The sequence below is a fragment of the Rana temporaria genome, chromosome 4 (genome assembly GCF_905171775.1).
Source record: "Rana temporaria chromosome 4, aRanTem1.1, whole genome shotgun sequence".
NCBI lineage: Eukaryota > Metazoa > Chordata > Amphibia > Anura > Ranidae > Rana > Rana temporaria.
The window spans coordinates 79502337-79518695 of record NC_053492.1 but is presented as its reverse complement, the minus strand read 5'-3'; the positions used below and the strand labels follow the sequence as shown (position 1 = coordinate 79518695).

The window sequence follows — 16359 nt, the reverse complement described above, 5'->3', positions numbered from 1 at the left end:
TTTATTAAAATTTTATTTTATTTTTAACTTTTTTTTGTTTAAATGTAACTTTATTTCTATCTTAACCCCCCTGGCGGTATTCCCGAGTCGGTATTCCCGAGGACTACGATCGGTAACCCTGAGTCAGACTCGGGCTCGCCTCGCTGAATCCACAGGCTTGGTTTACTTACCTTGTCCCTGGATCCAGCGATGCCACCGCGCTGTGTGAGCGAGCGGGACCTCGCTCCATTCACACAGTGCCTCTGTGTGCCGCCGATCTCCGTTCCCTGCGACGTTACGACGCACGGGGGCGGAGAATGGCGCCAAATTCAAAAAGGTAAACAAACACAATACATACAGTATACTGTAATCGTATAGATTACAGTACTGTATGCAAAAAATACACACCCCCCTTGTCCCTAGTGGTCTGCCCAGTGCCCTACATGTACTTTTATATAATAAAAACTGTTCTTTCTCCCTGCAAACTGTAGATTGTCCATAGCAACCAAAAGTGTCCCTTTATGTCAAAAATGGTTTTAGAGCAGCTAGAAAACAGCGATAATAAATTATAATCACTTGCAGAATTGTGCGATAGCGATTTGTGGGTAAAATTCGTCATAAAAAAAAAAAAAGTAATGACAGCGACAATTCTACAACTGAGCAAATTTCAGTGATTTTGAGTTGATTACATTATTGAATAATTTTTATTATAGTTATATTATTATTTGTTATAATTATTTATTATATTATAATTTATAATTTTGTTTTTAAAAAAAATGTCATACCCGGGATGTCTACTAGACTCTTGTTTGGTCAGATTTAAGTGAGTTATTCCTAAGAATTACAGGCCTACAGTATAAAACGCCAAATTTCCTTGCAAATAATGGTACCGCTTTCAGCACTGTATTTCTGAAATAATCATATCGCCAGGGAGGTTAAGGAGGTTAACAAGCCCCCTATGTGATATTATAGACAGGTGACAGGTGCTCTTTATGAAGACATCAGAGGTCTATTGGACCTCCATGTCTCCCTTGCCTTCCACTGCAGGTAATAAAGAGATTGAGCCTGATTAGCCGCTTGTCTGGCTACAATAGCCTGAGAATGACAGCTCTGAAACTGGAAGTGACAGAATCCCCATCCGAGCTCATTAGTCATGGAGGAGAGCCGCATGTTCCTTCTTTAGCTCTCACTATTGGGTCGGCAGCCCTTCTCACTACAGTAATAGCAATTAGGTGAATGTAGAGCTGCCTAGATTGGATCACTTTTACTGAACAGCCGATCGCAGGCTAAAAATAATTAGCTTGTTTATCACTTTAAGTCTACAACATTTCAAAATAGCCTAATGTGTTTCAATGGTTTAACAGTTATATAAAACAAATTCAATGAGTAATTTTTTTATATATAAACATAAGGGACTCTTTGAAAATAAATAAATAAGAAAAACAGATTTAAACGGTACTGGCAATTGACATAAAGACTTGAAACATAGACATGTTTTAGCAATTATTTCTGCACATAACACAACTGTGTTCTAATAGCCAGATTCAGAAAGACTGGCTTAACTTTGTGCAGGCATAGCGTATCGCATATACGCTATGCCGCTGTAAGTCAGAGGCAAGTGCTGTATTCGCAAAGCACTTGCCTCCTGAGTTACGGCGGCGTAGCGTAAATGGGCCGGCGTAAGGGCGCAGAATTCAAATTGTGAAGAGGTGGGCGTGTTTTATGTAAATAAACCATGACCCCACGTAAATGACGTTTTGAACGAACGGCGCATTCGCCGTCCGTGGACGTATCCCAGTGCGCATGCTCCAAATTACGCCACAAGGATTTATTGGTTTCGACATGAACGTAAATTACATCCAGCCCCATTCACGGACGACTTACGCAAACGCCGTAAAATTTTCAAAATTCGACGCGGGACCGGCGTCCATACTTAAAGCGGTGGTTCCCCCTTAAAAACAACTTTTTTTTATTCCACTGGCCCCCCACATTACAATCGAATTAAGGCTATTATTTTTTTTTTGCTGCTGTACATACCTTGATACAGCATCTTCACCCGTGCATCCGGGTTGCGAGTCCCGCGGGAGTGGGCGTTCCTCACATGTGTTTGATTGACGTTTTTCGGAAAAACGAGCTCTCCCCCCGTCGCGTAAGCCGCGTCACGATTGGCGAAAGGAGCCGAACGGCGATGCGCATGCGCAGTATAGCGCCGACTCGCCGTTCGGCTCCTTTCGCCAACCGTGACGCGGCTTACGCGACAGGGGGGAGCTCGTTTTTCCGAAAAACGTCAATCAAACACATGTGAGGAACGCCCACTCCCGCGGGACTCGCAACCCGGATGCACGGGTGAAGATGCTGTATCAAGGTATGTACAGCAGCAAAAAAAAAATAATAGCCTTAATTCGATTGTAATGTGGGGGGCCAGTGGAATAAAAAAAAGTTGTTTTTAAGGGGGAACCACCGCTTTAACATTGGCTAGGCCAGCTTTTTGGTGGAATAACTTTACGCCTGAAAACGCCTTACGTAAACGGCGTAACTTTACTACGACGGGCAAGCGTACGTTCGTGAATAGGCGTATCTCGCTGATTTACGCATTCTAGGCGTAAATCAGCGTTCACGCCCCTAGCGGCCGGCCTAAATAGACAGCTAAGATACGATGTCACCGGCGGTCGTATCTTAGCTAGATTTAAGTGCATCTCAATTTGAGAATACACTTAAATTTACGCCGGCTTAGGCCCCGTACACACGACCGAACATGTCGGCTGAAACTGGTCCGCGGACCAGTTTCAGCAGACATGTTCGGTCGTCTGTACAGCCGAGCGGACAGGATTCCAGCGTACATTTGCCCGCCAGACTGTTTTCGAGCGGACAAATGTTTCTAAACATGTTTAGAAACATGCCCGCTGGAATCCTGTCCATCGAACATGTCTGGTCGTCTGTACAGACTTACCGTACATGTCCGAGCGGCCGCCATCCCTCGCATGCATCGAATGACTTCGACGCATGCGTGGAAGCATTGAACTTCCAGGGCCGCACACGTCGCCGCATCATCGTCGCTGCGACGGCGCGGCCTCGTCACTGCGTATCGTGTACGCGCGGATTTCTGTATGATGGTGTGTACAGCCATCATACAGAAATCTCCGGGCGGGCATGTCCGCTTAAAACGGTCCGGCGGACCGTTTTCATCGGACATGTTTGCCCGTGTGTACAAGGCATGAGATTCAGAGTTACAACACGCCGGCGTAACACTACCTGAATCTGGCTATAAATGTCTGAAAGCAAGTCACTTTTTTTTAGTGTCTGAGCTCCATCTGGTGGTAAAATCTGAAAACGCAGGGAGATATTATTTATTCTAGGTATTCATTTAGTGTTGACAATTTATGCATTAGTCTCTGATCTCAAAGAGCTTACGATTATAGGTCCTTACCTCACATATGCACTAGGGCCAATTTAAACAGGAGCCAACGAACCTATCAACATGTCTTTGCAATGTGGGAGAAAACTCACACAAGCACAGGGAGAACATGCAAATTCCATGCAGATAGTGCCATGGTTGGGGATCCAATGCAGAAGTGCAAGTAATTGTCTATTTATCTATCTATCTATCTATCTATCTATCTATCTATTTAATCGTTCAGAGGTAGTTTGACCCTGGAAGAGCAGTAGGTCTCGTGGGTTATCTAGAGAATTTCTATAGGCCTTCTTCAATGACTTGACACTGTAGCCTCTCTTTAGCTTGTCTGACAAATTCTGTGTTATCACTGCAATTGCATTTGATCCTTAGATATTGGGCCTTTAGTATCAAATTCACTAAATGTGGTGGGTGGGCACTTCTAACATGGAGTAGGGAGTTACCTGCTGTGCTTTTTTGAAACAAATCTGTAGAAATTAACCCATCTGGTCCCTTTCACATATAAAGATCTAGAAAGAGCAATGTGTCCAAATGTCAGTTCAAAGTGAACAAATTATGCTAAGCATTCCAATGATCCCATCCAAAATATAAGTATGTTGTCTATATACCTGCGCCACAGGAGACAGTGGCACAGATATGATGACATACATTCAGATGCAAACACCTCCCGCTCCCACCCCCAAGGTACAGGTTGGCATATGATGGGGCACAGGTAGTCCCCAATCGCTACCCCCTGCACCTGGAGATAGTGGGAGCCATCGAAGGTGAACACGTTGTGGGTTTGAACAAAACTCAAAATTTCCAATATGAAAGCATTGGATGGGGAAAATCCCTTTCATTTTCATATCCATGGTGGATAGGATTTTGTTGTATGTTTTCTATAAAGCGTGGATATAAAACTTTGAATGACACTAGGTCAGTAAAAGCCAGTTCACACTGGGGCGGCACGACTTCGGGGGCGACTCGGCAAGGCATCCTGAAGACGACTTCAGAGGCGACATGCAAAATGACTTCTCGCCCCGAGTCGCCCCCGAAATCGTACAAGAACCTTTTTCTAAGTAGGAGCGACTTGCGTCACTCCTATTAGAAGGGTTCTATTGAATAGAATGGGACGCGACTTGTCAGACGGCTGAGTCACCTGACGAGTCGCCCCAGTGTGAACCGGCTCTAATGGTTAAATTTCTTGTATAACCGTAATAATATGTTTTATGACATCATGTTAATGTTGAATAAGTACCTCATGCATGTTTATATAAAATTGCAGTACCATTTAGGGATCCAATGCCCTGATGAAGCGGGGCAGCTCATGCCATTTCTTCAGTAGCTGCGCCGTGACCGGCGGCTTCCGCGCGCATGCGTTGGAGTGACGTCATCGCGGCTCCAGACAATTACAGTGCCAGAGCCCACAAACATGGGAATAACACCGGGAGACATGTCGCCGGTCACAGCGGTGTGCGGGGACCTCTGCAACAACTTCGATCTAAGGTAAGTATTTCATAATTAGCTAGTATGCAACGCATGCTAGCTCATTATGCCTTTGTCTTGCAGGTTTTTTTCCCTACGTTTACCACCACTTTTACCCTTATATTGAATAAAATTGAAATTTTTTATACATCTTTTGAGTTGGTGTCTAATATACCATAGAATGTACATCTAAGGTCCTACTTATTTCCAGGGGTCTGTACGTATAGTGTATTTAATTGTATTCCTGCAGCACTGATCAAGCATCTTTTTTCCCAACAGGGCAGTTGCACAGAATTTAAATCGATAGATTAACTTCTGTTCAACCACAGTGGCCATACATGGATCGAAAATGGGCTAGTCCCTGCTGAACTGGCCGAATTTTTGATTCCATGTATGGCCAGCTTAAGTTTTATAATGATATACATATAACCATAATAAAGAAACTGCAGGTTCAACTTACTAGTACATGTAGCCGGTCTGGGATCTACATTGTTTTTTTTCGTTGTTGAAGAAATTATGCCAAGGTTTTCCTGATAATATTTGTCCAGCAGAACATCTATGTCCCCATCTATAGATAGAGTAGATAACCAATTTAATCAAGTAAGACACACAGCACACCAACCATATGGGCCTTGGAAAACCCCATTATTTACATACCACAAACAGTAGGGGTTGACTACGGATGGGTTATTTCTAAGGGTGCGCCAAATTGCAATTTTGATGCCGAAACTGAAAATGCAGGATGCACTTTGCCGAAAACCAAAAATTACAGTTTTAAAAAAATATTTATATTCTTATATATAATTGTATTATATACAACTTTTTAATTAAAATACACAATTTAAATGAATATTCGGAAAGGTCAAGAAAAATGTAGTCTGCAGTCTCTGACCATCTCTTGTATCATGTCCTCAATCTCTAAACATCTCTTGTATCATATCCTCAGTCTCTAACCATCTCTTGTATCATGTCTGCAGTCTCTAACCATCTCTTGTATCATATCCTCAGTCTCTAACCATCTCTTGTATCATGTCTGCAGTCTCTAACCATCTCTTGTATCATATCCTCAGTCTCTAACTATCTCCTGTATCATGTCTGCAGTCTCTAACCATGTCTTGTATCATGTTCTCAGTCTCTGACCATCTCTTATATCATGTTCTCAGTCTCTGACCATCTCTTGCATCATGTCTGCAATCTCTTACTTAAACTTAAAGACAATGCTAATAGTATTAGCAAAATTTCCATTCAGTGCACCTCTAACAGACATGTTACAGAAGATGATCAAAGAATGCAAACATGATACAAGAGATCAATGCAGCCTCACCAGTCTCCATCACATGCAGCCTCACCAGTGTCCATCGCATGCAGCCTCACCAGCGTCCATCAAATGCAGCCTCACCAGTGTCCATCAAATGCAGCCTCACCTGTGCCTGTCAGATGCAGCCTTGCCGGTGCATGTCAGATGCAGCCTACTAGCAGTGCCTGTCAGATGCAGCCTACTAGCTGTGCCTGTCAGATGCAGCCTACTAGCTGTGCCTGTCAGATGCAGCCTACTAGCTGTGCTTGTCAGATGCAGCCTACTAGCTGTGCCTGTCAGATGCAGCCTACTAGCTGTGCCTGTCATATGCAGCCTACTAGCTGTGCATGTCAGATGCAGCCTACTAGCTGTGCCTGTCAGATGCAGCCTACTAGCTGTGCCTGTCAGATGCAGCCTACTAGCTGTGCCTGTCAGATGCAGCCTACTAGCTGTGCCTGTCAGATGCAGCCTACCTGTGCCTGCCAGATACAGCCTTGCCAGTGCCTGTCAGATACAGCCTTCCCTGTTACTGTAAGATGCAGCCTTACCTGTGCCTGTCAGATGCAGCCTTCCCTGTTACTGTCAGATGCAGGGTTACCTGTGCCTGTCAGATGCAGCCTTGCCAGTGACTGCCAGATGCAGCCCTATCAGTGCCTGTCAGATGCAGCCTTGCCAGTGTTCGGATCAGAGCAGCGATCGCCCACTGTGTCACGGAGCTGGATTTGAATTTCCTGGCCGCAGTAACAATGTCCCGCTTCCTGTGATCACGTCACACTGATTCAATGACCCGGCATTGGATCAGTGTGCCGTCTATCACAGGAGGCGGGACATTGTTACTGTGACCGCCTGGACAATTCAGTTTCGTGACACACAGAGATCGCGCCTCTGTGAGGAGAGGAGGAGGGAGGGAAGGAGGAGGGAGGGGAGGACTGGGGAGCGCCAGGATGACGTCCTTGGACCCTGCCACCTTTTTAGGCTCCATTATGGGCACCTTTTCAAATTTCGGTGCACCACTAGTTATTTAATTACAATATCATTATTATTAGGGGAGTTAGAAGAGGGTTCAAGTGATCTTATTTCAAGGCTTCAAAGAATAGTAATTAAATACAAAAAAAACTATTAAAACAAGAAAAATACATTACATTTTATATATTTATCTTTGACTGTATTTTTGCGTTTGTTTTTTCCTAGAATTCTCATTTACACAGACAGGTCTACAATGATGTATGGTTAGCCAGAAGTACCTGGACAAAGACTGCTGAAGAAGGTTCCTAGAGATTCCACCTTGCCACTGACCAGCTCATAGTTGACCTCTTTCAGGAATTCCGCTTGTGTATACATACTTTCCATTAACATCCGAGACTGATATTTTCCTAAAGGGGCCAATGGAGGTTAAACATTAAAATAACAAAACAAAAAGTGTCAGGGGTTCAAGATGGGTTCCCCTGTAAAACCTTTTCCACATATTTTTCTATGTATATCATAAATAAAATGCCAACATCCCTTTCTCACATCTATTCCAGAATAAACCAAACGCTTTGTAACAGATAATAATTATACAACTAAAGCAAAACGAGAAACCATCACCTAAACTATTGAACTAGCCATGGATTGTCAGAAGTTTACCTGCCCATGGTAATAAAAGGACAGTATTTAACTCTGTATAAAATAATAAACACTACGTAATGGTAAATGGACAAAGCTGCTAAGAGTTAACTTATTGTTAATATTAATTCTCATTCTTAGCCTATTCAACCTAAAAAGATGTTGACTATAAAAGCAGAGCCCCCTAGTGATATAAATTAACCCCAAGTAAAGATCATCTAAGTAGATTGTGACTTTCAACAACCCAGATTTAATGCAATCTTGCAAAATATAAATTAGACTGTGAGTGCCAAGATTCAATCAGTAGGGGTCATTTACTAAAGGAGGATATTTGGATTTAGCCAAGTCACTCTGAATGTTCAGTCATAGGGATAAATTAAAAAAATTATCAATTCTGATGCATTTATATTGCACTCTGCCACATGGAATAACAATCTTTACCGTACTTCAAAAAGTTAAAACATTCTCTCTCATGCCACCGCCTTAGCCGTGTCCAAGTTTTGGTTTACATATCATTCATGTATCCAACGTAAAAATCCCATCATATCAATCTAAGAAAACTTAAAGGTTTTTAGGAATATCCCACCAAATCAATACTTTTAAGTCAGATGTCAACAGATGATCCAAACTACCTGTTATAGCAATGCAGGAGTCTATGCAGTTGGGTCTTGACGTGCAGATTATTACCACATAGTTGGTCTTGGTCAGTTTTCTTTCCACCAGCAGTTTAAACATCTCAGACAGCCCTTCTGCTAAGGAATAGCTGCACTCAATGATCTTCACACTCTCATTGCAAGAACTGGCAGCCAGACCTGCCAACCAGGGCAGCTGAGAGGCAGTCACTGCCGTAATCGGATTCGGGAAGTGAGGAAAGGCCTGCGACATGGTTTGTTGGTACTGGCGGATTTCGGCAAGGTGTGTCTCCCGCCAGGATCGCATGAATATCTGTTCTAGATCTTCTATAAGAGGCACCTGGTCTGAAGCTGAAACAAGAGAATAGCATAGTATAATATATTTACAGCTCTTCTTCTACACTATAAACATGTTTAGAAATATGCAGTAACAGCACTCTGGCCAACACTCCTGAGCTTGTGGACCTAATGCCGAGGGTGATAAACACATTTATATATTCATAAATAATATTAAATAATAAATCATTAACTGCACCCTAATGTCCATGTGGGGCGCCGGACACATGTATTTCTACAAAAAAAATTTTAAGCACATGATTAGAGCCTGAGGCTAGTCTAATTGTCAAAAAGGCACCTCAGGCCCACCCACTTGTGACATTAGTGAATCAACATTCGCTATTGCTTCTCCTTCCAGACAATCAGAACAGGAAGCGGGTACTAAAACTGGATTGGCTGGGAGGAGAAGCGACCGGATTGGCCGGGAGCATACAACGGGGAAGCTGTTAGCGACCTGGATGGGGTAAGTGCGGGCAGGCAAGCAGGCGGGCACCAGCTGCCACTGCATGTGGTGTGGTCTGATGACAATCCATTCCAGAGGGATAGCTCAGCCAATGCATGAATATTAATTTTTAGAGCACATTTATGGAGGATTGAGCATGTTTTAATTGCTAAGCACTGAGGATACAATTGGACACGGACAAATGTGAACATTTGATTTCATTTAATTATAGGGATTAACGATTCAGCTTTGAGGGACATGTATTGCTCATTGTTTTTTTTATTTGTGTTTTTTATTTCGTTCTATTTTGAGTTCAGTGCACTTTGGGATTATAGAGCTGTTGGGTGGATGTTTTTTCACTAAGGTGAAATAGATAGTGTGTTGCATATTAAATTTAAACTCCAGACTTGGAGCACTGGACTGAGGCTAAATATGTTGAAATGATTACAGGTCTTTACTTACCAAGCTGGACAAGATAATAAACAGTCAGCAAAAGCTGCATTTCCTCTGAAATAGGCTGAATGGTGGTAGGCCCATACTGTTCGTAGGTCTTGGGCACAGCTTGGGAGTTCTTGTAGCAGTTATATAAGAGAGGGCTCACAATAACATCACTTACATTGCCACAAAGGTAAGGGAAGTTTCCATGACCTGCAAAAACCATAACAACAATATTAACAATACTTCAAATATAAATAACGCCAACACTTTTTTTTTCTTTACTTTTGGAAAAAGTAGGACATGTGTTTTTCTATTTTGTTTTGTTTTTTACACTTTTTCCTTAAAGTGGAACTTAAAGCCGGTTCACACTGGGGCGGCACGACTTCGGGGGCGACTCGGCAAGGCGTCCTGAAGACGACTTCAGAGGCGACTTGCAAAATGACTTCTGTATAGATGTCAATGCAAGTCGCCCCGAGTCGCCCCCGAAGTCGTACAAGAACCTTTTTCTAAGTCGGAGCGACTTGCGTCGCTCCTATTAGAACGGTTCTGGTGAATAAAATGAGACGCGACTTGTCAGGCGGCTGAGTCGCCTGACGAGTCGCCCCAGTGTGAACCGGCTCTAAAGGATAAGTTCACTTTTAAAAATAAATAAATGTCCATTTTTTTGCAGGTAAAAAAATTAGAATTTAACATTTTTGTTTGGAGCCTGGAAAGCATTACACCAGGGATTGATTATCAGATCACTGTTGCCATGCAGGACCCCAGCTGACTGAGTGTAAGCTGTCTGCACTTACACCGTAGGCAAGATTTTCACTGATAGGAAGACTCAATGAACCACATGGCACACAGCAGTGCTGTGGTAGTTCATTGAGAACTACAAGTCGACATCCGCAAATGATGCAGTTCATTAATTCTCATTCAGGAGACCCGGATTTGTGTCCATGGCTGGGCGGTCTCCACGCTAGGAGTATCGCTGTTTGAGGCCTCCTTTTTATCTTGGACCTATGTGCAGGGTTCTCATACGATATTAGTGCCCATAGTGTATATCAGGTAAGCCCATTTTAGGTGTTTGCACTATGCTGCTATACCTTGGATTAAATGTTCTTTGTTCCGCCTTCCAAGGGTGACTCGCCTGTTGAGATACAAGGTAGTGGGTAAGACATGGATGAGCCGGCTGGCCCGATGGACCCAAGCAGTTTACTACCATGGGACACACCGACTTACTCCGGGGATCGGCACTTTTATGCCACCATGGTGCGGACACTTGGGGGGGCACGTGCGAGGAGAGGTTAGCTGGAGGCCTATAGATGCCCCCCTCCGCTCGTACTCATCCGTTCGACCCACCCCTTAATTTACATGATACATCATAATTTACTTATTGTCCGGGGAGCCGGTCGGCCTGAATACGCACAATAACTCTTTTTCGGAAGACATTTCCGTTTCAAAATAAACAATCAGGCGGTTAGAGCTCACCTCACTCGTTACGTGGGTGGAGACCTCACCGCCAACCTGCTACCTGACTATTGCACCTTTCACACTTTCATTTGAAATAATCTGTTCTACTGTAAATGTTTGTTATATGTGTTTTTATACTTTTTGAAAACTGACTAGTGCAACATTTGATACCCATGCATTTGGCAACATTTATTGAGTTATATTGCCTTGTCTTTCACAAATAAATATTTTACAAAAAATAAATACAAATTCTTTGTTCTTGGTTAGTGGGAGTTTGTTCTCCCTGATTTATATGTATATATTTTTCTGTAGAATACACCTGCATTTGGAGGTTATTTTGGACCCATCAGGTTGAATTTTGAAAACTTATCCCACTATCTATAAGCATCCAGTTACCTATATCTGGTTCCATTTGAAGGTTGGCATTCACTTTTATATGTTTACGGTCTATTGATAGAATTTTTTTTTGTGAGCCCTCATGCGCTTGCTGTTTACTCATGTCAGCATTTTTAATTATGCCTGCTTTAAGTGAATGTGACCCCATATAGGTCTGTATATATCAGTGTTTCTCAACTAAGACCTCAAGGCGCCCCAACAGGTCATGTTTTCAGGATTTACCTCAGATGAAACGGCTGTGGTAATTACTAAGGCAGTGAAACTGATCAAATTACCTGTGCAAAATAATGGAAAGCCTGAAAACATGACCTGTGGGGGCGCCTCTTGGACTGGAGTTGAGAAACACTGGTATGTATTATATATTCATCATCTGTGTTTATCTCTACCATTAAAGTGAGGAGTTCAATAGACCTACAATTAGGAGCATTTTTTTTCTGGTGTGTGAAAAATGCGGTTTATCTTTCATGGTCTCCCCCTAATTCGGACGCCTCGGGTGGCCATTAGGTACATATTTAAAAATGAAAAAAAAAATGTTTTTGCCCTTCTAAGGCCCCGTACACACGGTCGGTTTGGTCCGATGAGAATGAACCGAAGTTCATTTTCATCGGACCAAACCGACCGTGTGTATAGGCTATCGGTCTGGTTTTCTTTCGGTCCAAAATTTCTAAACATGCTTCAAAACCGAACCGATGGACCGCTGCCCCATCGGACCAAACCGATGGTTAGTACAGAAAAGCATCGGTTCAAAACCAGCGCATGCTCAGAATCAAGTCGACGCATGCTTGGAAGCATTGAACTTCGTTTTATTCAGCACGTCGTGTGTTTGACGTCACCGCGTTCTGCCCCGATCAGATTTTGGACTGATGGTGTGTACACATATCAGGCCGTACGGCCACTTCAGAGGTGAACCGATGAAAACGGTCCGACGGGCCAGTCTCATCGGTTTGGTCCGACCGTGTGTACGGGGCCTAGGAGGTGTCACATAGTTTTAATTATGTATACATTTGTTTATATTCATCTCTTTGTTTGTAAACAGATGTTGAATAGATTAAGAAGCAAACAGGCCTTGAAGAAGCGAAAGTGTATGTTAACCGCAAAACGTTGACTGTTGATTGCTTCTATGTAATGTTTTGATGTATATTAATTACTTGTTTTAGGGGTGCATGTTTTATTCCCCCCTTTAATATTTGAATAGGTATGTATTTCTCTTTCTTTCTCTACTTTCAATAAAATAGTTTTTATTAATTTGTGTATGTCTGGAGGAGACCGTCTAACGCCCAAAACATATTCTCCTTTTGCTTTCCCAGCCTATCAGTGCCCATCAGATGCAGCCTACCAGTGTCTATCAGATTTAGCCTTGCCAGTGTCCATCAGATGCAGCCTACCAGTGTCTATCAGATTTAGCCTTGCCAGTGTCCATCAGATGCAGCATACCAGTGTCTATCAGATTTAGCCTTGCCAGTGTCCATCAGATGCAGCCTATCATTGTCTATCAAATTTAGCCTTATCAGTGTCCATCAGATGCAGCCTACCAGTGCCCCGGATCACACGGAGCAGCGATCTCCAGCCGTGTCATGGAGCTGGATTTGAATTGCCCAGGCCAGACGGCCGCAGTAACAAAATCCTGCCTCCTATGATAGACGTCACGTGGGAGGTGAGGAGGAGGAGGGAGGCCTGGGGCGTGCCAGGAAGACACCCCCACAATGTGCGGCACCCGGGGAGGACCATTATACGTTATCTGCACCTTTTCTTCTTTCAGCTGAATGAGAAAAACACACTTTTTGGCCGATATGTTTCGACTGCCGAAATTTCAGTGCACCTCAAAATGTGAAAAAAAAAAAGCAGCCTTTTTATTACAGAAGAGTCATGCTATGTCTCTTCTGCATTAAAGTATTCTTAATTACCTGTTTGCACTATACACTTAGCTGCGCATGTGCACCATAAATCCTCCCATTGCAAAAAGTGTTCCTATTAGAAGATCTCACCTTTTTTTTTTTTTGTCAAAGTGATCAAAACATATAAGAAATTGTCAGATGGATTAACTTTTTATCAAAACCGGAAACTCTAATTATAGGTTAAATTACCCTTTACAGTACAGCGTTTAAAAAAAAAACTTAACACGTAAATGCAGGCACTTAACAGGGCATGCTCACATGTCTAGGTCTCTTCTTAATCACCCATGCATCCTTTAAGATCTACTATATGCAAATTCCACCACTTTCCGGAAGCACCTTGCACCACATGAATCTCATGAAGCATAGGAATGCAAGAGTAGCTTTCACCATTGCTGGGGAATTTCTGCAGTATGTGGTATTTGCATAGTAGAGCACATTTTAGCCCTCATTCCAGGGAAGGCAGAATATTTTACTGGCAGGTATATTTTAAATCAGTGGAATACACACCTTTAAATATGACCGGAGTGATCATGCATGACTTAAAAAGGTTGTCAGGGACAGAGACTGGCTCTCCTGTAGCCACCAGAGAGGAAGAGAGTATGTTCCCAGCAGTGGATGTTGGAGCACAGAGCTGAGATAAAGAATCTGAAATATAATAAAGGGTATTTAAAATGATTCAATAAATCACATGAAAGAAAAACGATGCTAAAAAGAACATTTATTTACAACATTAATTTACTGAGCTCTGCCCATAAGTTGATAGCAGGCAATACCACAAGCTGGCTCTGGGTCACAGGACTACCTTAGTAAATGTCTGACATTGCACCCACGATTCACTGATCACGAGGGCAATGCTTTGCTTGCTCCTATTGGAAAAAATAGTAAATGCATATTTCTTTCCTGCAAACATACCCTATGCGAGTTTATTATTTTTTCCTTAAAGTGGAAATTTCAATTTTCCTGACACCAGAGATAAATAAGTGACAGGGGAGGGAGCTCCAGCATGCAGCAAATTGGTGATAGCCTCAGCTCCTGTGCACTGTGTGAAGGCGAGTGTGTACCTTCCCTCCAATCAGCTCTCACTGAGCTCTGCAAACTATAACTTCAGCTCCCCGCCAAATTCAAACACACAACGCTGCAACCCCCGGCAGACGGACGCGACGGACACCGTCAAGGCTGGACGGACCGACAGACGGATGCGACGGACACCGACAAGGCTGGACGGACAAGGCTGGCGCAAGGCCGCAGACGGACGCCGGACAAGGCCGCCGATGGACGCCGGGCAAGACAGCAGACTGACACCGACAAGGCTGGACGGACCCCGGACAAGGCCGCCTATGGACGCCGACAGCAGACGGACACCGACAAGGCTGAGCATCCAAAATGTAAGTTTTTTCCTAAACTTCCCTTCTAAGCCGACGTGCGCTATACCCCGATAAATACGGTAAGTACCTTTAACCACTTAGGCCGCATTCACACCTGAGCGTAGCGTTTTCGGTCGTTTTTTCCCGCGTTTTGTCGCGCGTATTAACACGTATTTGTGCGTTTGCATACAGCATTGTCTGACGTTTTTGAACTTTGTCGTTTTTTATTTTAGCCAATAGGAAAAATGCTCATCTCTTTCATCATTTGTTGCTATGTTTGTAGATTTTTTTATCTTCTTCCTGAGTGAATATTCTATTTCACAGAACAGATTAAAGCGATAAAACGCCCGTGGAAACGCTCGTTGTCACACTAGACGCTTGAATCAAGCATTTCCATTAGTTTCTATGGGAATACAAACGTTCAAAAACGCCCAAATCAGCCCGATTCGCGTGACAAAAAAGGGTCCAGAACTTGTTTGAGCTTCAGGCATTCGGCTTCAGGCGTTTTGGAGTGGAGATGTGAACCGTCTCCATTGAGAATAATGTATTTTTTCGCTCAGGTGTGAATGCAGCCTTAAGGACCCTCTCACGTATATATACGTCATCACTTTAAAGATGGATATCTCGGTAACGGCAGCAACCGCTGCCACAACCGAGATATCCATCTTTTCAGTGAGCGGTCCTTTAAACGATAACCACAAGATCACCGTTATCGGCAGCGGGAGAGCCCCCCCCCCGCTTACCGCTTACCGGAGCCGTCGGTAGTGGCGGAGGCGATCGTGTCCTGCTCGGCTGGGATACGAGTGAGGGTAAGATGGCCCCCACCCGTCTCCATAGCATAGCAGGGCGGAAGCAACGTCAAAACGTCACTTCCTCCCATGCTTCTTAAAGGCATATTTTCTTGTCATTTTTTCAAATGACAATTTTTTTTGCATTTTAGTCTAAATATGAGATCTGAGGTCTTTTTGACCCCAGATCTCATATTTAAGAGGACCTGTCATGCTTTTTTCTATTACAAGGGATGTTTACATTCCTTGTAACAGGAATAAAAGTGACCCATTTTTTTTTTTTGTGTAAAAATTAATAAAATAAATAAAAATAAATAAGAAAACAAAATTTTGTTTAAAGCGGCCCGTCCCGACGAGCTTGCGCGCAGAAGCGACCGCATACGTAAGTAGCGCCCGCATATGAAAACCGTGTTCAAACCACACAAGTGAGGTATCACCGCGATCGTAAGAGTGAGAGCAATAATTCTAGCCCTAGACCTCCTCTCTAACTCAAAAGATGCAACCTATATAATTTTTTAAACGTCACCTATGGAGATTTTTAAGGGTAAAAGTTTGACGCCATTCCACGAGCGGGCGCAACTTTGGGCTAACTTTACTGTTGTCTTATTTTTTAATTCAAAAAAGAGTTTTTTTCCCCCAAAAAAGTGCACTTTTAAGACCGCTGCCCAAATACAGTGTGACAAAAAGTATTGCAATGACCGCCATTTTATTCTCTATGGTGTTAGGAAAAAATAAACATAATGTTTGGGGGTTTTAAGTAATTTTCTAGCAAAAAAAAAATGTTTTAATCTTGTAAACACCAAGTCTGAAAAACAGGCAAGGTCCTTAAGGGGTTGTAATGGTAAAAATGTTTTTT

The 16359-nt window shown here is 43.0% G+C and overlaps 1 protein-coding gene across 1 annotated transcript in view; it reads right to left on the bottom strand.

The window, feature by feature from the left end:
- The window catches only part of GREB1 (growth regulating estrogen receptor binding 1), a 213598-nt gene that overhangs the window by 95561 nt on the left and 101678 nt on the right, over nt 1-16359 (bottom strand). Inside the window, exons 9-13 of the mRNA XM_040348569.1 lie at nt 13859-13996; nt 9630-9815; nt 8390-8740; nt 7397-7525; nt 5316-5423 (exon numbers count right to left, since the gene is read on the bottom strand). Of these exons, the coding sequence (XP_040204503.1) occupies nt 5316-5423; nt 7397-7525; nt 8390-8740; nt 9630-9815; nt 13859-13996 (912 nt within the window). The remainder of the gene's footprint in view (nt 1-5315; nt 5424-7396; nt 7526-8389; nt 8741-9629; nt 9816-13858; nt 13997-16359) is intronic.